The sequence below is a fragment of the Mirounga angustirostris genome, unplaced genomic scaffold, assembly GCF_029215605.1.
Source record: "Mirounga angustirostris isolate CCGP_5_RB_7025 unplaced genomic scaffold, mMirAng1.0.hap1 SCAF_6, whole genome shotgun sequence".
Taxonomy (NCBI): Eukaryota; Metazoa; Chordata; class Mammalia; order Carnivora; family Phocidae; genus Mirounga; species Mirounga angustirostris.
The window spans coordinates 26554278-26576308 of record NW_026991714.1 but is presented as its reverse complement, the minus strand read 5'-3'; the positions used below and the strand labels follow the sequence as shown (position 1 = coordinate 26576308).

The window sequence follows — 22031 nt, the reverse complement described above, 5'->3', positions numbered from 1 at the left end:
TGTCTGGTAGACACAGTTCTCGCGGCTTTCTCGCTTATTACCTCATTTGATTAAAAAATTAAAAAAAAATTTTTTTTTTAATCAAAGACGGTTTCAAGAAACCCGTAAGTTTCCAAAACCGCGTTCCCCCCAAAACTAAGACACCCCACGTCCTAGCACCTCCCCTCTCACGTGACCCTGTGACCCGGGGAAACCATCTTAAGCATCGCCTCATAGAGGAAACTACATCTCCCAGAATCCTCTCGCATTGCGTCGTGCTGGCACTTTTACCGGCCGGGTCTTAGAGCTGAGCCTGTAGCCAGGCGCCATCTTTGACGCTGGCAGTCTTGGATTTCTGCTGGTGCTGCTGCTGTGAGGACGGCGGGCGGCCCCGGCTAAGAAAGAAGAAAGACGTGGCAGCAAGCGGGAGTCGGGGACAGTGTCGGCGGTTCGGTAAAGTTTCTGTTCTCTGGTAACTAGACCCGTTTTTTGATTCCCGGTGGCTCGGGGCAGGGGAGGTGGGGGAGAGGGCGAGGGGAGTGGCCGCGGCCTCCCCTCGCCCCTGGGTTGCGGCCTAGCCCGGGAAGTCAGAGCGGGTCCTTCGGCCCCGCCGTAACGACCCCCCTCCCCTGCCCCCCGCCCGCCGCCCTCGCCGGGGCGAGCTGGGAGCCCCGGGCTCCCGCTCTCAGTTCCAGTCACCCCACCCCCATCCCTTGCACCCCACCCCCACGGCGCCTGCTCCTTCCCAACAACCTTCCTCCCCTCCCCCACATCCGGTGTTGGCGAAACCGTAGGAGCCCGGAGCAGCCCCGGAAAGCCGGCTTGTGCCCCGTCTCCCGGAGAGAGAACTGACACTAGCTTGCTTTCTTCGCGACAACAGTTTCCCTAGTTTAGCGGACCCCCACTGCCTAAATCCAACTGGGTGCCAGGAGCTGAATTTACCTACTCTCGTTCCTCTCCAGGGTCCCACTACTTGGGAGATATTCTCAAACTCCACATACTGAAAGCCACCGACCTTAATCCGGTATCCTACACCCCTTCCCTACTTTAATTAACTCCCACCCCAGCCCTCCGCATCGGAGTCAAGAACAACAGGGACACTTCCGTTCTCCTTGTAGGATTGATGAAACCGTAATGAAGAACACCCCCTAAAGTCCCATAATCGGTGCGGATTCCTATGGGGAAGGCCCATGTTGTTGACATCTTGCAGGCCTTGGTTCTGGACCTTGAGAAGGAGGCTGTGGAACTAGTGATAGCGATGCTTTTTAGGGTAAATGTATGTAGGTATTGGGGGAAGGGGAGGGATCAACCGAAAAGGAATCAAAGTGGTTTAAAGCTTAAATTTCAGTGTTTGTTGTTCATCTAGAGTTCCACTCATGGGTTACTAGTACATTTACAGGCAGTAAAGCTTCTCCAGTCTAAAAATGTCTGAAAACTAAATTTGGATTAACTCTTGATACAAACAGTAAATTGAAAATGCAGCTTGTGACCTTTTAAATTTTTATTCTCAAAACACTTTTTTTAGCCATCCGCATTTTTAAAAATTGTATTATTTATATTTAAAGCTGAAAGGGCTCAACTAGCATTTGCTGTTAATGACCAGTATGTGGAGTCTGCTTTATATTCCCAGAATTGACTTTTTGGGTTGTATTGTCAAATCACAGTCCTAAGGGATGAATGTTGAATGATGCACTATGTTTTTGTTTAAGTGAAATTTCCTGAAAATAATTAATTTCAGAATTAAGGGAAATTGATGTTACTACCATGACACATCATTAAAATATATATTTTTAAAGCTGAAGGCATTTCAAGGAGATGTAGTTCTTGATGAAGCAGAAAGGACATGGGCCTGGGATTTGGAAGACCTGGCTTCTAGCTGCTACTAACTCTATGACTCTGGGAAAGTGGGCCTCAAGTTCTTTTTTTCTATAACATGAAGAGATTGGACTATTTGAAATCAGATTCAGAACTCAGAAATTGGAAGGGATCATAAAACCCTCTAAGAAAAGAGTTTGGGAATGTTCTCCATTGCTGTCACTTTTCCTCCAAAAATAACCTGGCTTGAAAGTCATTGTTCCAAAGGGAATTTGATTCCCCATAGAAATTGGAGACAAGGTAATGCAATTAGAGAGGAACAGCTGTATTTCTGCTTGAGTAACAAACCCACTAACAGATTCTGGTACGAATTTTGGAGACATAAAGAGAATGAGTGTATGTACCTTAAGTGTACCAGTTTCCTCACTCTCTCCTGGCAGACGATGCAGCACTTTTAGTGGTGCTGGGATTCTGGGATGTGTTCCTATTAATTCGAATACAGATGAAGAAGATGTGGTAGAGGGAAAGATGGTGGCAGAAGGAATGGATAAAGAGGCAAAACTGCCTGCTAAAAAGAAAAGAAAGAAGGGTTTACGGATTAAGGGGAAAAGGCGAAGAAAAAAACTGATCCTTGCGAAAAAGTTTAAGGATTTGGGATCTGGGAGGCCTGTTGCAGATGCCCCTGCTTTATTAGCTTCCAGTGCCCATGAGCAGGATGAAGAAAGTCTTTTTGAGAGCAATATAGAAAAACAGATCTATCTACCTAGTACCAGAGCCAAGACTTCCATTGTATGGCACTTCTTTCATGTTGACCCCCAGTATACCTGGCGAGCTATTTGTAACCTCTGTGAAAAAAGTGTTAGCAGGGGCAAACCAGGCAGCCATCTGGGGACATCTACTCTACAACGACATCTGCAGGCAAGGCATTCACCTCACTGGACCAGGGCCAACAAATATGGAGTCACTAGTGGGGAGGAGGATTTTACTTTGGATGTGCCTTTATCTCCCTCTTCTGCTGGAAGCAATGGAAGCTTTGAATATATGTCTACTGATCCATTAGATGAAAACAGAATGGGTAAGAAACGTGATAAATCAGTATCTGATGCCCTGAGGGCAGAAAGAGGGAGATTTCTCATCAAAAGTAATATTGTCAAGCATGCCTTAATTCCTGGAACAAGAGCCAAGACATCTGCAGTTTGGAATTTTTTTTATACCGATCCTCAGCACATCTCAAGAGCTGTGTGTAATATATGTAAAAGAAGTGTGAGCCGGGGTAGGCCAGGTTCTCACTTAGGGACTTCAACTCTTCAACGACACCTGCAGGCCACACATCCCATCCATTGGGCTGTTGCCAACAAAGACAGTGGTGCGGTTGGAAATGGATTAGATGAGGCTGACACTGAGAGAAATGATCTCTTAAGCGATCCTCTGCATGGAGAGAAGTCTACAGGCAGCCATGATTTAACAGCTGAGGACCTTAGTGACTCTGATTCAGATGAACCTCCTGTGTTAGAGGTTGAAAATAGTAGAAGATCTGAGAGTCCTATTCCTGTAGCAGAGCAAGACGCTCTGACACACGCACAGGAGAGAGAAACAACGTATTCTGAAAATTCAGTCTCAAGTCAAATAAGTCAGGCAATTATTCAAATGATTGTGGAGGATATGCATCCTTACAACTACTTCTCAACTCCAGCCTTTCAGAGGTTCATGCAGATTGTGGCCCCTGACTATAGGTTACCATCTGAAACTTACTTTTTCACAAAGGCCGTACCTCAATTATATGATTGGGTCAGAGAAAAAATTTTCTTAACTTTGGAGAATGTTCAAAGCCAAAAGATCCACCTGACTGTGGACATATGGACCCATGACCCATCCACTGACTATTTCATTGTGACTGTACACTGGGTCTCTTTGGAAACTGCACCTTCTTCCAGTAATGGCAGGATCCCCAATTTCAGAAAGTGGGCAGTACTTTGTGTAACAGGGTTGGCCAAAGACTGCTTGATAACCAACATTTTACAAGAATTAAATGACCAGATTGGTCTGTGGCTTTCTCCTAATTTCCTTATTCCTAGCTTCATTGTTTCTGATAATTCCTCTAATGTGGTACATGCAATCAAAGATGGCGGTTTTACCCATGTGCCGTGCTTCCTGCATTGTTTAAATATAGTCATTCAGGACTTTTTTTGTGAGCACAAAAGCATTGAGAATATGTTAGTAGCTGCTAGGAAAACCTGTCATCATTTTAGTCATTCAGTCAAGGCCCGTCAGATTCTGCAGGAGTTCCAAAATGATCACCAACTTCCATGGAAGAATTTGAAGCAGGATGAAACTGGCCATTGGATTTCTACCTTTTATATGTTAAAATGGCTCTTGGAGCATTGCTACTCAGTTCACCATAGTCTTGGTAGAGCTAGTGGAGTTGTGCTCACCTCCCTTCAGTGGACTCTAATGACTTACGTTTGTGATATTCTGAAACCATTTGAGGAGGCCACCCAGAAAGTGAGTGTCAAGACCACAGGATTGAATCAGGTGCTCCCCCTAATCCATCATCTGCTCCTTTCTCTGCAGAAACTCAGAGAAGATTTTCAAATAAGAGGTATTACTCAGGCACTCAATCTGGTGGACAGTTTATCTCTGAAACTTGAAACTGATACCCTACTGAGTGCCATGCTTAAATCTAAGCCCTGTGTTTTGGCTGCTTTGTTAGACCCTTGCTTTAAAAACAGTTTGGAAGACTTTTTCCCTCAAGGTGCTGATTTAGAAACTTATAAGCAGATCCTTGCAGAAGAAGTTTGCAATTATATGGAATCTTCAGAGGTCTGCCATATTGCAACTTCAGATGCTTCTGGTCCCTCAGCCATCGTAGGAGCTGATTCGTTTACCTCATCTATAAGAGAAGGCACCTCCAGTTCAGGGTCTTTTGATAGCTCAGCTGTAGATAATGTTGCCATTGGAAGCAAAAGCTTCATGTTTCCTTCTGCCATAGCAGTAGTTGATGAGTACTTCAAAGAGAAGTATTCAGAGATCTCAGGAGGTGACCCTTTGATTTACTGGCAGAGGAAGGTGAGCATATGGCCAGCTTTGACCCAAGTTGCCATTCAATATCTAAGCTGCCCCATGTGTAGTTGGCAGTCTGAATGTATCTTTACTGCAAATAGCCAGTTTCACCCAAAACAGATCATGAGCCTGGACTTTGACAATATAGAACAGCTGATGTTTTTGAAAATGAACTTGAAAAATGTTAACTATGATTATTCTACATTGGTTCTGAGCTGGGATCCTGGGAATGAAGTTATTCAAAGCAACGAAAAAGAAATACTACCTTAATTTCTTTTTCCTTTTTCCATTTGAGATGGGCAACTTGTTGCTATGTTACTGTATCCTAATTGCTATAGTTGTTATATATAGTTATACTAATTATTCTTTATACACAAATCTGGGGAAACCTGAAAACACAAAACGTGCTGAAAATTCCTCAGAGGATTAATAATAATGCTGACAGTGAAGATTAAAAATTTCACAGTAGTAACTCAGTGTAGCTGTCTCTTGAAATTTTGTTTATACCAATTAAGAGAGAAAAGATATTTTTTAACTTAAAAAATATAGTGCAGCATTGAAAGGCTTTAGGCTATTTCTGGCTGGTAGATTGAACTTGTAATTTGGTTTTAAGTAAAAATTTCTACCATCATGGGAAGTTTGATTGCTCTGAAACCAGTGAAATTGAGGGAAAAACGCATACTAAGCTGGTATTCCTCCCCCTCTCTCCCATTTTTCTAGTTTTTTAAAAACCCTGATCCATACTTACAGCTTGACAAAAACAAAACTCATGAAATTTAGAAATTTCTAATTGCCTCCTCATACTGGTCAGCTTTATCATTTCAACTTACTGAGTGTGATAAAAGAGTTACCCTTTATATTTAGGATTGGATCTATGTAAAAGGGAAACACTAGAAAACTATCAGGAAAAATGTACTTTTAGTCTTTGAATAGCCTTTTTTAACTTTCAGAAAATAGTGTAAAAACAATAAAACAAAGATTGTATGGGTACTTTTTACAAATTTACGGGCAAATGACATAATAAAAAGTTTACAAAAATTGAAAAAGATTGAATGGGAATTGGAGTAAAAGCCCCAGGAGCACACTTTTGACAAACACAGTGTCCATTTCCCAAAGAATGTTTCTCTGCTTTTAAATGATCTTAAATGTCTTTAAATATATATGCTGAATGATCCATAATACTGTATTCTTAACTGTGAGATTGTTTTTTGGCTTCTAATCTTAGCTAAACATAAGCACTCAATATTTTCAGGTGTTAGGAATCATTACCTCACTGGTAAAATGAGAGAAATGATCTCAGTGAACTTTAAAGTCCCTTTCCACTCTTAAAGTATGTTTCTGTGGTTGAGTGGGAAGCCAGAAAATGATGACTTTTAGTAAAAGTCTATTACAAGTTTCAGACTGAATAACTAATGTAAGATCCCAATTTTTCCTTTTTTTCATTTTAGATTTGGGGATATTCCCTGCCCAAAAATTTCCTGGAAAATTGACTAGTATTAAGTGTGAGTAAAAGGTGTCCACTTTTTTTTAAGTTTTGATTTTAGTTTTGTCTTGGATAGTATTTGGCAAGATTTAGCCTAGAAATTATGTAGTATTTATTACATGAGAATCAAAACTGCTTTGTTACGGGGCTGGTTTCAAAATTTAGAACTCATTTCTATGTATCAAAATCGTTTTTTGTTTTTGTTTTTTGGGTTTTTTGTTTTTTTAATTCTTAAATGGTAAATGTACCATTGTGAAATGAAATTTAAACTCCAAAAGTTTACCCTTTTACTAACTGGAGTAAATGAATAATTATAAAGTCTTTAGTTGTAGCCATCACTTGTAAAAGAAAAAAACAAACAAACATGAAACCAGGCTGCCTAAGCAAGCCTTTGCAGGGCCAATATTGACTGTCATGCCAGTGACACTGGTGTTGCTATAAAGGAAGAAAAAGTCTTCCATTAGATAGAAGCTTTCTGGATTGTGACAGTGCCAGTTCAGGACGGCTGTAATGCTGCTCTGCCTTCCACAGCGTGCTGCACCACTCTGTAGTTACTCGGTAACTATACGTTTCTATCTTTTTTGGTTAAACACTCCCTGAAGATGAGAAATATGATGTACATACGTCCGTATTATACACATTGATTCACGTGTAAGGATTTCCCTTCATGTTTATTCTGTGGGCTGGGCACAATTTAGTGTAACATAGCAATACACGTCATGATACTTTGGTGTAAGAGTAAGTTCACTATTTTTATAATGAACCCAAATCTGAAGGCTTTTGTAGTGTATTTTAAAAGGGAAAACTTACCCAAATGTTTTATTTCTACACATTTGTGTATATGTGTGTGTGTGTGTATAAGCCAGTTAGTATATGTGTATATGTATATTATATACATAAAACACTTTATATTTTTTCATACAAGTATGCTTTTATTATACAGATAATAAAGATGGGGGAAGGTTTCTGTTTTTTTCTTAATAGGTGAAGAAATCTTGAAGACCAGAAATTGGATCTTATTGAATTTTGGTGTTCTTTTTCTTTTTTCTTTTTCTTCTTTCTTTTTAAATTATATTGTTCGGCTATGGAAGATGGATTTTTTTTTTTCCAATAATCCTTTGACTCTGAAGTTCATCTTTAAATGAACTCTCTTTTTTGTTGGTTTTTATTTTTGTTTTTGTTTTTGAGGAGATAACTAAGCCTAGCTGTCTCCAGTCTGACAAAGGTTATTCGAATGGACTTAATCTCCCAGTAGTTGGGAGATGTTTTAAAAACACGTCCTGTGTTTGAATTGTGGCTGAGAGGTTTCCTTGGCAATGTGAGGAGGAAAATTCTTTCTGCCCCATTATTATTAATTCATGGATTGAGTGTTGGTTCGACCTACAGGCGTAATAGATTGGAACTCAGTGAAGACACAGAGGTTCCTGTTGAGAGCAACCAGCTAATGTAAGTGTGGGAATGGGTTTTTTCTCATTAAAGGAGTGAATATTTTTGTAATTTAAGGCATAATTTTCCTGGATCAGTAAGAAATTAAAAAACCATTGTCAAGATATTTTTTTCTTGTAATTACTTACAAGCTTTTGGTTTGGGGATGGAAACATTTCCTTCCCCTCCCCCCTTTTTTCATAGTACATGCACTTTATAAAAAAGGTAAAAACAATATACCGAGGTGGAATCTCCCTGTGATTCCATTTCCTCTTAGGAAAGCACTATCAGTAGTTTATCCATGACATAGTTCCATGCACATAGCTGTGCCTCATCTGTTTTTTTTTTTTTTTAAATGACAAGATAGTATTCCTTTATATGGAAGTGCTGTAGTTTAACAGATCTCTCATTGATAGACATTTGGAGTTTTGCCATTAAAAATAAAAATAGCCCACATCCAATAACAGCCCTTTGTGAGCTATTTCCCGAGAACCAGCTCTCAGATGTAAATTTGTAGAATTATTACAATTCTCTAAAGAGGTTGTACCAATACACTGAGTAATTAATGATGTCTTTTTTGATTTGTAAAAGTTCTTGACATACCCTTTTTAGTAAAAATACTAATCTTTGGTCATGTTGCTGATCTTTTGCTATATAAGTGTTTTCCATTTTATGTAGTCAAATCTGTCAATTTTATCATGATTTTTAACTATGGCATCATGCTAGGAAAAGTTTTTTTTTTTTTCCAATCTGAGCTTATAAAAAATATATCATGTATTTTTTTTTTTGCAATACTTGGATGGTTATATTTTTTATATTAAAAATGTAATCTAGGACTACCCTATGATCCAGCAATCACACTACTAGGTATTTATCCAAAGAACACAAGAATACTAATTCAAAGGGTTACATGCACCCCATGTTCATTGCAGCGGAAACAGCCCAAGTGTCCTTCAGTTGATGAATGGATAAAGAAGATGTGTGTGTATATATGGAGCTAGAGAGTATAATGATAAGCGAAATGAGTCCATCAGAGAAAGACAGATACCTTATAATTTCACTCATATGTGGAATTTAAGAAACAAAAGAGCAGAGAGAAAAGAGAAGCAAACCAAGAAACAGACTCTCAACTGTAGAGAACAAGCTGATGGTTACCAGAGGGAAGGTGGGTGGGATGATGGGTGAAATAGGTGATGGGGATTAAGGAGTGCACTTGTGGTGAGCACCGGGTGTTGTATGGAAGTGTACAATTACTATTGTACACCTGAAACTTGTATTACACTGTTTGTTAACTAACTGGAATTTAAATAAAAACTTAAAAAAAATTAATCTAGGGATTGTAGTTATATGGCATTGCCTCTCCTTCCCATAAGCATGGTCAATAAAGGTGTCAAATATTGCTTTCCTTTTTGCTGAGCACAGTTATGAATTCAGAATCTTTTTTTTTTTTTTTTTTTGAGACAGAGTGAGGGGGAGAGAGAGCATGAGCAGGGTGGAGGAGCAGGAGATGGAGAAGCATACTCCCGGATGAGCAGGGAGCCTGATGCGGGGCTCGATCCCCAGGACCCTGCGATCATGACCTGAGCCGAAGGGAGACGCTTAACCAATTGAGTCACCTGGGCACTCCCAGAATCTTTCTTAGTATAGTGCTTTAGTTAGTGAGCTAAAGCCTCTTTGCCATCTTTGCTTTTATTCCCTTAGAACCTTTTTATATGCAGTAGAAATGGTTTTTTTTCAAGTGGGAGACCAAATTTTTTTGTTAATTTTAAATGCTACTTTTTTCACAAATCACATTTGTGGACTTGTTTAAATTCTGTTGATCTTAAAGTCATTTGAGAATATTAAATGGTATATTTCACATCCATTATAATATCAAGGAGAGTGAGGTCCTCTCTTCTAAAATTTTTCTTTATCTTAGTTATTCTAGATGATTTTATAGTCCATCAGGTTCCAATAATAAACTATTCATTTGATGTATACATTATTTGGAGAAATAAACTGCTTTAAGCCTCTACTCCATTCTCTCTCCATTATCCAGGTCTTCAGTGCCTTGGTAGCTTCATAGTTTTCAGTTTTTAACTTAATGTAGGTTTTGTATACTTATTTGTTTTCTTCCTGTATGTTTTACAGCTTTATTGTGAATGGGACTTTGTTACCAAGCTAGCACATGGGAAATTTACTGATTTTTAAAAATACCTTATTAAATATGTTTTAGTTGATTGCTAGATTTGCTAGTTTGCAAGCATATAATCTGTAGGTACTAAATTTTTTTTGCCTCCTCCTTTCTAGTCTTTATACCTTTCCTTACTTCATGTGCTAGACTCGGAAACAGTATTGACAGATAGTGGAGACAACAAGTGCTCCTTTTTTGTCTGGAATGAGGTCACTTCCAGTGTTTTACCATATTGCTTGTGCTGATGGTTTCTGATGATTGAATGCATGTATGCTAAGGAGGTTCCTTGTAATTATAGTAAGTTTTTATCAGGGGTAAATGCTGCATTTTACCTTTTTTTAAAGCCATTTTATCTAAAAAAAAATACCATTTTTAAATCCCTTTTTTAAACCATGTTTTCCTTTTTGAAATTTTAAGATACCTGGGGTGCCTGGGTGGCTCAGTCAGTTCAGTGTCTGCTTTCGGCTCAGGTCATGATCTTGGGGTCCTGGGATGGAGCCCCATGTCAGGCTCAACTTGGAGTCTTCTTCCCCCTCTCCCTGTGCCCCTCCCCCTGCTCATACTCGCTTTCTCTGTCTCTGTCTCTGTCTCTCTATCAAATAACTAAATGAAATCTTAAAAAAAAAAAAAAAGGTTTTAAGATACCAGAGTTTTTGTTTTTACCCACCCTTTACTCATTACATTTGTTAATGTAATGAATTTTTTAAAAAGATTTTATTTATTTGTGAGAGAGAGCGCATAAGCAGGTGGAACGGCAGGCAGAGGAGGAAGCAGGCTCCCCACTGAGCAGGGAGCCTGATGTGGGGCTCGATCCCAAGATGCTGGGATCACGACCTGAGCCAAAGGCAGATGCTCAACCAACTGAGCCACCCAGGTGTCCCTAATGTAATGAATTTTTTTAATGTTAAACCATTCTTAGTCCTGGAATAAATGTTTTTTGATTATGTGATCTTATTTTTTTAATATACTGTGGTTCAGTTTGCTTTATTTTGGATTTATCAGCTGTATCATAAATAAGATATCCAAAGCAGTTGTTTTAAAACTTTTTTAAAAAGCAGTGAAATAGTGGACGTGAAGTTCTTTTTCTCAACTTAGAATACTTCCTTAAGTAATTTTTTTCAAGAATACGTGGAGTATATAGATGGTATACTTTTTGAGACCTTGTCTAAAACTTCTTCCAAATCCTGAGATCTTGAAATGTAGTTTGAAAGGCCAAATCTAAGGTCATAATCTCCCCTTGATTTATTTTTAAAGATTTTATTTATTTATTTGACAGAGACATAGCGAGAGAGGGAACACAGCAGGGGGAGTGGGAAAGGGAGAAGCAGGCTTTCCACTGAGCAAGGAGCCTGATGCGGCACTCAGTGCCAGGACCCTTGGATTCATGACCTGAGCCAAAGGCAGACACTTAACCCACTGAGCCACCCAAGTGTCCCTGATGAACCCCTTTTAATTTAAAGACTCAGGTTTATTCAGTTCAGGGAAATTTTGTTGTATTATTTTATTCTTATCTCTACCAATTTCATTCCTTTCTTTTAGAATTTCCATTGTATAGAAACTAAATCTCCTGGAATTATTTCCATCTTAAATACCTTTTCTCTTGTGTTGACATCTTTCTGCATTCTAAGAGATAGATATCCTGACAATATTTTAAAATTGAATTTTTGTGTTTTTCATCAGCTTATTCTTTTACTTGTATTGAAATCTCTTTTGGGTGGCTCAGTCAATTAAGCGACCAGCTCGATTTCAGCTCAGGTCATGATCTTGGGGTCCTGGGATCCATCCCCACATTGGGTTCACTAAGCAGGGCTTCTGCTTTTCTCTCTCTCCCTCTTCCTCTGCCCCTCCCTCTGCACATACATGCACGCTCTCTCTAAATAATTTTTTAAAAAATCTCTTTGGGGGAAGAGGCTAGAAATTTGAGTTTTCTTATTTTTTGAACTTTCTTTTGTTTCCTCTCTTTCTCATAGCAGATACTCATTTGTATCAAGCTGTATCCTTTTGGGGTGGAGAGGGGCAGAGGAAGAGGGAGAGAGAATCTTAAGCAGGCTCCACACCCAGTGTGGTATCCAACGTCGGGCTTGATCTCACAACTCGGAGATCCTGACCTGAGCTGAAATTAAGAGTTGGACGCTTAACTGATTGAACCACCCAGGAGCCCCTCAGGTTGTATCCTTTAAAGCTTACTGAGAACATGGCAATTTTAAAGGAATTTATCCTTTTTCCTACATTAATTCAGGGGTGGGAGGGGAGAGGACCAATTACTCATCTTGGCTTCCTACTTTTGCTATTGAAAAGTTCATACTTTCTTGGCATCATTAATACTTTTGTTTTTCCTTTTTAAAACTTAAATTTATCAGTGGGGGGGCACCTGGGTGGTTCAGTCAGTTAAGCAGCTAGCTGTCTTGAGCTCAGATTGTGATCTCGGGGTCCCGCGATCAAGCTCCGTGTCCGGCTCCCTGCTCAGCCATGAGCCTGCTTCTCCCTCTGCCCCTCCCTCGCGCACTCTGTCTCAAAATCTTTTTTAAAAAAATTTATCAGTATGCATCTTGGTTTTGAGTCTGCAAACTTGGGGTAGTAGCGATTACTGTCAATTTTTTTTTCCCTAAATCTCTGGGGAAGGGTTTTTTGGCCATTTTCTTGAATAACAGTTACATTCTCCCCCCCCCCACCACCCCATAGAAGGATAAAGAAGTTAAATGTTTAAAACAGATACATGAAGTTACTGTACTGTTGAAACATTAGCAAGGCTGTGTCCATCTGCTCAGCATTCAGTCTTCATGCTCTGCCTACCTCTGAGGGAGTTTTGCAGAGCCTAATTTTTTTAAAATGCAAAACAACAACAAAAAACCCTAACATGCAATTCATGCTGTTTTGTTACTATTTCATAAGTACCATTTTGTTGTTTGATTAGTAAGTTGGGGGTTCCTGAAACAAGCACCAGTTTCATATTTGTTCTTTGGGATATTGTTTCAAAAATGAAATTGATCCCTAAGGCTTTTTTCCCCCTCCTTTCTAAAATATTTTTCTATTATAAAACTTTTCCATTCTCCTCTGATTAATACTTTTCCTTTTTGCATATGTGTCATTGTAATTATTTGAATATTCCTTAGAAACTTGATCCTGTTTCAGGCAGGTTTTCTGTTTTTTGAGGCAGTTTTTTTAATTACCTTTTGGTGTACCCTCCATTACGGAATGCATTCCTTGTGTTTGGGGTCAGGGGAATCCTACTAGTGGATCAGTGAGGTGCTATTAAAGGACTAGCCCTTGTCCCATTCTGTAGTGGATCAGTGATGGACAAGCCATTAAGGCAGACTTAAATTTTTTATTATATATTGTTGCCTTGTATTAGAAAATTGAATGTTATTATCAGCATAAAACAATAAATAGCCACCTATAATCCTACCAACCACTCTAGTAGTAACTGTTGCTAACATTTTGGTCTTGTTCTTCCAAACCCTGTTGCTTCATCTTCACCAGTGTTTAATGGTGTCAGTGTTCTGGATTTTGGCCATTCTAAAAGGAATTTGCAATTCCCTAATGATATACTATGTTGAGTATCTTTTCATACGTTTATTTACCATCTGTGTGTCTTATTTGATGAAGTGTCTGTTTAGATCTTTTGCCCATTCCTTAATTAATTTGTTTTCTTGTTGAGTTTTAAGTGTTCTTTGTATATTTTGGATACCAGTCCTTTATGAGTTATGTATTTTGCAAAGATTTTCTCCCAGTCTGGGACTTGTCGTTTCATTCTCTTAATAATGCTTCCACAGAAACCTCACCAGAAACTCCTCTAATGTTTTGATTTTCTAGTAGCAGTTTCTTCCAGGCTTTTTCTGTCAAGTGTCTCAAAACTCTTCTAGCCTCTACTGGTGACCTGATTCCAAAGCTTCTTCCACATTTTTAGATATTTTTTCAGCCATACCCATTTCCTGGTACCAGAATCTATAATATCCTGCATATTATCACATTGCTTGGATGTACCATAATTTTTTAAAACAGACCCCAGTTTCTGAACATTTAGGTGTCTGGATGTGTTTTCATTATTAGAAGCAAAGTGGTAGTGAACTTTTTTGTGTATTATTACCTTGCATATTGGTTGAATATTTACCTCAGGATAAATTCTAGAAATGAAATTGTGAGTCAGAGGGTATTGCAAATTTTAAAGGTTTTAGTATATGTTCAGTGGCAGACTCTTAATTCCTAACCTAGGTTGCTGACTTCAAGGCTGGTTCTTATTGTGGCCTGCCTTGCTTGGATTAGGGTTATTAGTGGGAGATCTGATTGAATTTAATTTAATTGATTTCAAGTTGTCAATCAGTGTTTCTGAAACCTGGTCTTCTGATGTACGAGTTTGCAGAAACCCTTTCCAAATTCTGGCATGTGCTGTTACTTCTGTGGAAGCTTTCTAGAACACTTCAGTGTGGGGGCCTGAGTGTAGCAAGGGCTGACGGTGGGGGCTGTTGGTGGTTTTTTGTAAGCACTGTTTTATGGGAAGAATCCCAAGGACGACTTCTGCTCCTTGGCCGTCTTCATTACATAAACTATTACATAAGCTAGTTCTACAGATGTATCCAGGGGTAATTGTTTCAATTATTCTAGTGAGACAGTTTTTCCCACCTACTTATAATTACATACTTTTGAAATAAAAATGCTTGTGAAAATATTGGAACTTTCGTCAGATGAAAAAGATCTAGTTTGTTGGCAATGTAGATTTAGCAAATACCCTGTGTAAAATAATGTAAGTCCCATTCATGACCTAAAATGTAGATCATTTATGGAGTTAGTGCTTATTTAATCTTATGTTGAAGCCATGTAACAAGCTCCATAGAGCATATGAAAGAAGGGCATGGCTGCCCTTAACAAAAGTTTTACATTATAAATGAGAATGTATAATGTTCACATAAGAATAAAATATTAATCAGGGTTCACAAAGCTCTGAATAGGCAAGTACATAATATAATTAAAATTTGGTTTTAACAATGTGCTCTCTGAGGTGATTTGGAAGAGGAAGTTGAAAGAATTTATCTGAAATACTTTAATTCATGTCTCCTCATTTTAGGATTGCATTTTAAAGACGATTTCTCTGATTGAGTTGTCTTTTGGAAGATTAAACCCATTTCAAGAGGACTTGGAGCTGGTCCTCGCCTTGAGGAAGCAGTGGCTTGTTTTCAAGAAGCCACTTCCAATCTAAGGATCTACCCAGCATGCCTAATCAAGGAGAAGACTGCTATTTTTTTTTCTATTCTACATGTACCAAAGTAAGAATTGGCATCTTTAAAATCAGTTCTTTCTGTAATTTCTCTAATGAGATTTGATAAGATTTTCCCAATATACTAAGTTTTTATGTTTTGTTTTGCTCAACCATTTATTATCTGCTACCATTTTCTTAGTAGAGAATAGTACTTCTAGGAGAATTCATTGTTCATCCTTTTTTCCTTTTCATGTATGTTCTTCATATTCTACAAAAGTGAAAAAGTCCACAGCATATAGTCATCATTCACTTATCTTATTGATAATAATTATCTGTTAATAATTAATAATTACCTATCAATAATTACCCCTGTTCAGGGTGCCTTTGATTCAAATTAGGAGCACTTTGGCCTGGCTTGTAAAGTTTGTTTTTATTTACTTTGTATTAAATGAATGGGTGGGTTGTATCGTACTTCTAGAAACTGTTGTGGGTTGAATTTGATTGTTTCTTCACATTTCCTGCTGAGTAATAAAGCCATTCTTCTAAATATGCTTTTGTAGCATTTTTGCTTTTTCTGTGTCAAAACTTCCTGTTTTTCTGCTTGATTCTTCTGCAGCCCCATTGGGAGATCTATCCACTTTTCCGTTCCTTTGTGACTAATTCTATAAATGTATATGTTGTTAGAAAAACTTCTGAAATCATTTCAGTGCCATGTTTAAAATGATCGGTTTTGAGCAAAGCTCTGAGCATATATAGCATTTTGTTTCAGATATTGTCATTGTAGAGGTATATAATGAAGCATGGAATTATACCTAAATCCTAATCTATTTGTGATTTTCCATCAAAAGCTAGTTACAAAAGTCAAGATGTATGAAATGGTTTTGAAGAACTATAAAATACACTTTTAAAGAGTACCACTTTTTTCAGCCCCATTTCCGCTTATGTCATTTATCTTGTGAAATCAAATGAAGGATACTGTCAAGAAATAGGTCATAGGAAATTATAAATTTGTTGACCTCAGGTTGTTCTTGTCTTCCACCTCAGTTTTCTACCTTGCCTGTCTGTCCTTATTCCTTTGTGTTTGTCTGGATGCCAGGAAGCTGTTAACAGTGCACACTTTACCTAGGATCTATTTTGGTACCACAGTTCTTTTCTGTATTCTTTTCATTTACAGGGTGACAGCTGTCCCTTCCGTCACTGTGAAGCTGCACTAGGAAATGAAACTGTTTGCACATTATGGCAAGAGGGGCGCTGTTTTCGACAGGTGTGCAGGTTTCGGCACATGGAGATTGATGTAAGTTTTTAGTTTGTGTTATAATAAGCAGTCTGGTGTTGTGATGGGCCAATAACAAATATAGGGAGAAAGGGGCGCCTGGGTGGCTCAGTCGGTTAAGTATCCGACTCTTTTTTTTTTTTTTAAGATTTTATTTATTTATTTGAGAGTGAGAATGAGAGAGCATGAGAGGGGGGAGGGTCAGAGGGAGAAGCAGACTCCCCGCCAAGCAGGGAGCCCGATGCGGGACTCGATCCCGGGACTCCAGGATCATGACCTGAGCCGAAGGCAGTCGCTTAACCAACTGAGCCACCCAGACGCCCCAAGTATCCGACTCTTGATTTAGGCTCATGTCATGTTCTCAGGGTCATGAGCTCAATCCCCATGACGGGCTCTGCGCTGGGCATGGAGCCTGCTTAAGAAATGATACCTTATATATAATGTGCAGGTTACATTTTTTAATGATGTAGTGAAATTTTTGTTGTAATGCTCAATATCTTGATATTTGGGAGTATGAGTTGGTTTCATTTTCTGGGAGCCAGTTTGGTAATGTATCTAAAGTGTAAAAATGATACGTGTATCATTGGGGAGTATTTATATTTCTATATTTATTTTAAACAGTCTCAAACTTAGAGAAAACATGCAGGTACATTATAAAACATTTTTCTAAGCCACTTGGGAGTAAACTACATTCCCTGTCACTCCCAAATACATTCATGAATATTTCCTACAAAAAAGGACATTCTCGGGGTGCCTGGGTGACTCAGTCGTTAAGCGTCTGCCTTCGGCTCAGGTCATGATCCCAGGGTCCTGGGATCGAGCCCCACATCAGGCTCCCTGCTTGGTGGCGGGAAGCCTGCTTCTTGCTCTCCCACTCCCCCTGCTTGTGTTTCCTCTCTCGCTGTGTCTGTCTCTGTCAAATAAATAAAATCTTAAAAAAAAAAAAAGGTATTCTCCTAGATAACTGTAATACAACCATCAAAATTAGGAAGTTAACACTGATAGATTACCTTCATGTAATCCTCAGATCCCGTTCATTACCAGTTATGTCCTTAATTGCAGAAGGAACGAGTCCAGAATGGACTGTCGGATATAGTCGTCATTGCTCTCTCATTCTCCTTCAATCTAAAACAGTTAGTCTTTCTTTACTTTTCATTTGCCTTGACACTTTTGGTAGTTATTGGACAGTTATTTTGTAGGATGTCCTTCAATATGGGTTTGTCTGGTGTTTCCTCATTACTAAGTTCAAGTTATGTACCTCTGGCAGGAATATCATAATTCTTCTCAGTGCACACCATTAGGTGGCACAGTTATACAATTTTAATTATCCCATTACTGGTGGTGTTAACTTTGATCACTTCGTTGAGGTGGTTTGTACCAAATTACTTCACTATACAGGTTTTCTTTTTGTAACTAATACGCATTTTGTGGAGAGGTACTTTGATACCCTGTCATTTCCCCATTTCTCACCAAATTTTCAGGTTTTTTCCACTTATTTATGTTTGCGAACTCATGGTTTCCTTTTTTATTCAGAGTGTGGTAGTCCATTACTATCATTTTTAATCCTCAGATTGACCCACATTTGCCCAGTAAGAGCTGTTCAAGCTGATTTTTGTGTCCTTTTGATATTTCCATCATTCTTTGAACACCTTTTTGCGTTCTGGCCTGACAAGATTTTTCAGGTTCATCGTATATTTTTCCTCCTCCAGTCCTGGAATCAGTTATTTCTCTAAGGAGCCCTGGATCCTTTTAGTGAAGAATGATATGTATAGAAATAAGATTTCAGCAGCTCCTGGAGTCTCACTGCTTCCAGGCCTACAGTGGACAGAACAAGAGTGTATAAATGGATTTACATACAAACATTTACATCATCATTTATTCTCTATGTCTGTGTATTGAAAATCATGAGTTCACATAGATGCTTTCAATTCACTGGCACTGTAGGGTTTAGGCTTCTCCTTTTATCTACTTGTAACTCTCTTCTCCAAAAGTGAGAAACTTGTCCTTAGTATCACTGATTCTATCAGTCCTCTTGTTGTGTAAGCCAATGTTGTATTCCCAGCCTCTTCCTTTCCCTCAGGCTCCGACATCACACATGAGGCTGCTCTTCTACAGGGACGTCTTTCTTACCTTGTTTTGGTTCCAGCAACCCTGTACCAGGCTTCTGTCCTTGCTCCACCATGAGGACTTCATCCTCACCATGCTTGGACCCCAGCATCCTACTCTGGACCCCTCTCCCCGTGAATGCCCTTTTTTCACCTTTGGACTCTGCTCCTCTGTGTGCGACAGCCCTCCCATGTGAGATGCTTACTTTTCTCACCCTGGAATGTGTTCCAGCTCTTTCTCACCCGGGAATATATTCCACCTCTGTACCAGGCCCCCACTTGGGAAGACCCTGCCTTCCTTACCCCGCTTAGTCATTGTTGCCCTTTCTAGGCTGACCCTCCATAAATATATGCTCCTCATTCTACGTTGGGATCTCTTCACAAAAGCTTTCCTCACCCTGCTCAGGCTCCAACACTGTGCCAGGCCAAGCTCCTACACAGATGTCCTCCCAACCCCTCATGATTTCTGACACCTAAGCCAGTTCCACCTTGTCACATGGTGCCTTCCTCATTCAGTCAGGCTCCAACACCCTGGTCTGGGCCATGTGCCCTTCCCTCTCCCAGCAGGAATGCCTACCTCTCATTTCTCAGCCTCACCTAATACCCTTGGACCAATTGCTTGAGGGAGGTGGGGAAGGAGGGAAGGGACTGACTGCAGTTTGTATGCCTGGGCTCATAGAGCTACTCCAGGTGGGCTGCAGATTAATGGCCTTTTAACTGCATTCTGTGCTGCCTATCTTCCAAAGAGCAGGGAATTCACTGAATAAATTCAGAGGAATTCTCTGCAGCTTTTGAAAATTCAAATTGTTATATTGTTGGCAGAGTATAATTTGGCACAACTCCCTAGAAGGTATGTCAGGGTCTCTAAGAACATCTACATTGAGAGATTCCCTAGAATCTCCTGAGACTCAGCATATAGCTATATTCATGGCTAAGATTTATTACAGTGAGGGGCCCCTGAGTGGCACAGTCAGTTGAGCATCTGACTCTTGGTTTTGGCTCAGGTTGTGATCTCAGGGTCGTAAGATCGAGCCCCATGTCTGGCTTCGAGCTCAGCAGGGAGTCTGCTTGAGATTCTCTGTCTCTCTCCCGCTGGTGCTCACTCTCCCTCTCTCTAAAATAAATAAATAAATATTTAAAAAATTTTATTACAGTGATGGGGAGATAACACTGTCTGATCATAAGAGGAAAAAAGACCTAGAGTCTGGAGGAATCCATGTGTGGATTGCTTTTATGATCTCCCTCCCACGAGGGTTCACAAAGAGTACACACTTCCCCCAGCAATGAAAATGCAGCACTGTATGTGGGATGTCTCGGCCTAAGGAAGCCCAGTAGAGACTCAAACATCCACGGGTTTTAATAGAGCTGGTCACATAAGCACCCTCTACCTATCATATACCAAAACTCTAGACTCCCAGAAGGATGGCCGGTGTTCAGCACAAGACATATTATTTGCACAGTCTAGGCACTGTAATCAGTTAACAGACTAGGAACATTCCAAGGGCCAACTTTGCAAGCTGGGTATCTAAGGTAGCAGTCTTAGGGCTGCTCAGTTAACTCTTTCTTTGCAGTCTTACTTGGCTACATTTTTCAAAAATACTATATGCTTTTCCTACCTTTGTCTCATCTTTGCTTTTACGTGCAAAAGCAGATATATACAGAATTACTCATTGTAGCATAATTTATAATAATAAAATATGTGAAATAACCTTCATTTAAAACAGATTTGCTACATTCATACAGCGAAGTGCTGGGTAGCTGTTAAAAATTTTTTAAAGGGCAACTTTATTGGTATGGAAAGATGAGGCTATATTGTCAGTGAAGAAGGGAGGGGCAGAAGAAGGTGCGTAATATGCTCTCATTTGTGTAAAAAAAGGAGAAGAATTTGTTTTTCATTTGCATGTGTATTTTTTTACTCTGGGAGCATAAAGGAGAAACTTGACAACAGTGGCTGAGGGAGTGGGGACAGGAATGGAAAGGAGCCTTTTTTACTGTAACTCCTTCTGTTTACAGTTGATTTTCATTATTCATGAGTTCCATGTTTGCAAATTTGCCTACTCGCTAAAATTTATTCGTAACCCCCAAATCAGTACTTGCAGTGCTTTCACGGGCCATCTGCAGACATGTGCGGAGCACTGAGAAATTTGAGTCGCCTGACTTACACACCCCCGGCTGAGATCAGACAAGGTGACACCCTGCTGCCTTGTTTCAGTTCTCATACTATAAGCAGGTGTCCTTTTTGTGGTCTGTTTAATGCCATCTTTTTTGCATTTTGTCCTTTTCTGTCTTTTTTGTGGCTGATTAAAATGGCCCCCGAGTGAGATGCTGAAGTGCCATGTAATGTCCCTAAATGCAAGAAAGCTCTTACGTGCCTTATGTAGAAAATACATGTATTAGATAAGCTTCATTCAGTTGTGAATTACAGTGCTCTTGGCCTTAGAGTTCAGTATTAAGGAATATATATTAAATGAGGTGTCTTTAAACACAAACATACATATAACCAGTTTATGTATTGATTGATGAAAATGTGACAGAAACTTGCAGGAACCTGACTCTAACTCTGTATTTCCCTTAGGAGCAGAGTGGTTCAGTATTGGATAATTTAGTATTCATGGTGACCTCATAAACATAACTACTTCAGATAGTGAGAATCAGCTATATATCTTTGGACCATGTGCTGTATTCAACCTTTTGAACATTTAAAGAAATGATTCTATAGGAGAGTGTTATTATGGAGGATGTGTTGCCAAGTGAAAAATACGCAATTATTTGGAATACCTTTCTTTTAAGTGTACATGTAGGCATTTAAAATTTTTTTTCTTTCTTTCTTTTTTTTTTTTAAATAGTAAGCTCTATGCCCAGCATGGGGCTTGAACTCATGACCCCGAGATCAAGAGTCGCATGCTCTGCCAATTGAGCCAGCCAGGCACACCTATAATTTTTTTTTTTTTACGTCCAAGAATTCTATACTCAAGTGATTCTCTTTGGGTAATAGCATGGCAGGCATTTATTACCATTTTCCAAGTGGTTTTCATTATTTGTGCATTACTTTTCATTTAGAAACAAAATCCAGTAAGTGGATTTTTAAAAGGGAAATTTTATTGATATGGAAAGATTAGGAGATTTTGTCAGTGAAATACGACACTGACAATAAATATCATGTGACTCCTGTATGTAGAGGATTCTATTACAGAAGTCATTCAGTAATTTGAAAACTGCTTCCAGGAAAGAAATAAAAACTTAAGCAAAGACAGACCCAGAAGCAAGAAAGATTGGCATTAGGTTCTGCCTTGAGGAAGGAGTAATTGAATAATTGTTGTAATTTTTATCTAAAAAAAACAGTGGTAGCTATTATTACATTTAACCTTTTGGGTGTGCCAGGAGACCAGTTCTTTGAAAGGTAAAGGAATTTGCTGTACTTTTTAAAAATAGGTGATCATACATGTGGCAGTAAACTCAGGACATAAATTTTGTGAATACCTTTTTTTTTACCAAACCTCCTTTCAGAGATGTTGAGCTAATTT

At 39.1% G+C, this 22031-nt stretch overlaps 3 protein-coding genes across 9 annotated transcripts in view; all 3 read left to right on the top strand.

Moving 5' to 3' along the window:
* Positions 1–282: 282 nt before the first annotated feature.
* On the top strand, positions 283–6331 carry ZBED6 (zinc finger BED-type containing 6). Of its 4 annotated transcripts, none has more exons than XM_045870508.3 (3): positions 283–451; positions 942–1003; positions 1098–6331. In XM_045870508.3, exon 3 carries the CDS (start codon positions 2185–2187, stop codon positions 5122–5124), a length of 2940 nt encoding a protein of 979 aa, XP_045726464.1. In that variant the 5' UTR covers positions 283–451; positions 942–1003; positions 1098–2184; the 3' UTR covers positions 5125–6331. The 4 variants fall into 4 exon arrangements, with proteins under 4 accessions (XP_045726464.1, XP_045726463.1, XP_045726460.1 ...); XM_064593966.1 differs by having other exon boundaries at positions 285–432; XM_045870507.3 differs by lacking the exon at positions 942–1003 and having other exon boundaries at positions 283–432.
* The window catches only part of ZC3H11A (zinc finger CCCH-type containing 11A), a 40367-nt gene continuing 18820 nt past the window's right edge, over positions 485–22031 (top strand). The window contains exons 1-5 of one of the 4 annotated variants that reach the window (XM_064593968.1): positions 485–1144; positions 6303–6356; positions 7724–7783; positions 14998–15196; positions 16304–16423. In XM_064593968.1, coding sequence (XP_064450038.1) covers positions 15143–15196; positions 16304–16423 — 174 coding nt within the window. In that variant the 5' untranslated portion in view covers positions 485–1144; positions 6303–6356; positions 7724–7783; positions 14998–15142. Of the gene's footprint in view, positions 1250–6302; positions 6357–7321; positions 7784–14997; positions 15197–16303; positions 16424–22031 lie in introns of those variants that run through there. The other 3 variants (XM_054506591.2, XM_054506590.2, XM_064593969.1) reach the window with 3 other exon arrangements.
* On the top strand, positions 6580–7120 carry LOC135364683 (uncharacterized). Its single transcript, XM_064593575.1, has 2 exons — positions 6580–6636; positions 6827–7120. Exons 1-2 carry the CDS (start codon positions 6580–6582, stop codon positions 6935–6937), a joined length of 168 nt encoding a protein of 55 aa, XP_064449645.1. The 3' UTR covers positions 6938–7120.

Coding starts and splice junctions, on each gene's coding strand:
- ZBED6 (XM_045870507.3), top strand. CDS start 2,185: ATGAGTGTATGTACCTTAAGTGTACCAGTTTCCTCACTCTCTCCTGGC.
- LOC135364683 (XM_064593575.1), top strand. CDS start 6,580: ATGTACCATTGTGAAATGAAATTTAAACTCCAAAAGTTTACCCTTTTA. Junction 6,637..6,826: donor TTACCCTTTTACTAACTGGA/GTAAATGAATAA, acceptor GGATTGTGACAG/TGCCAGTTCAGGACGGCTGT.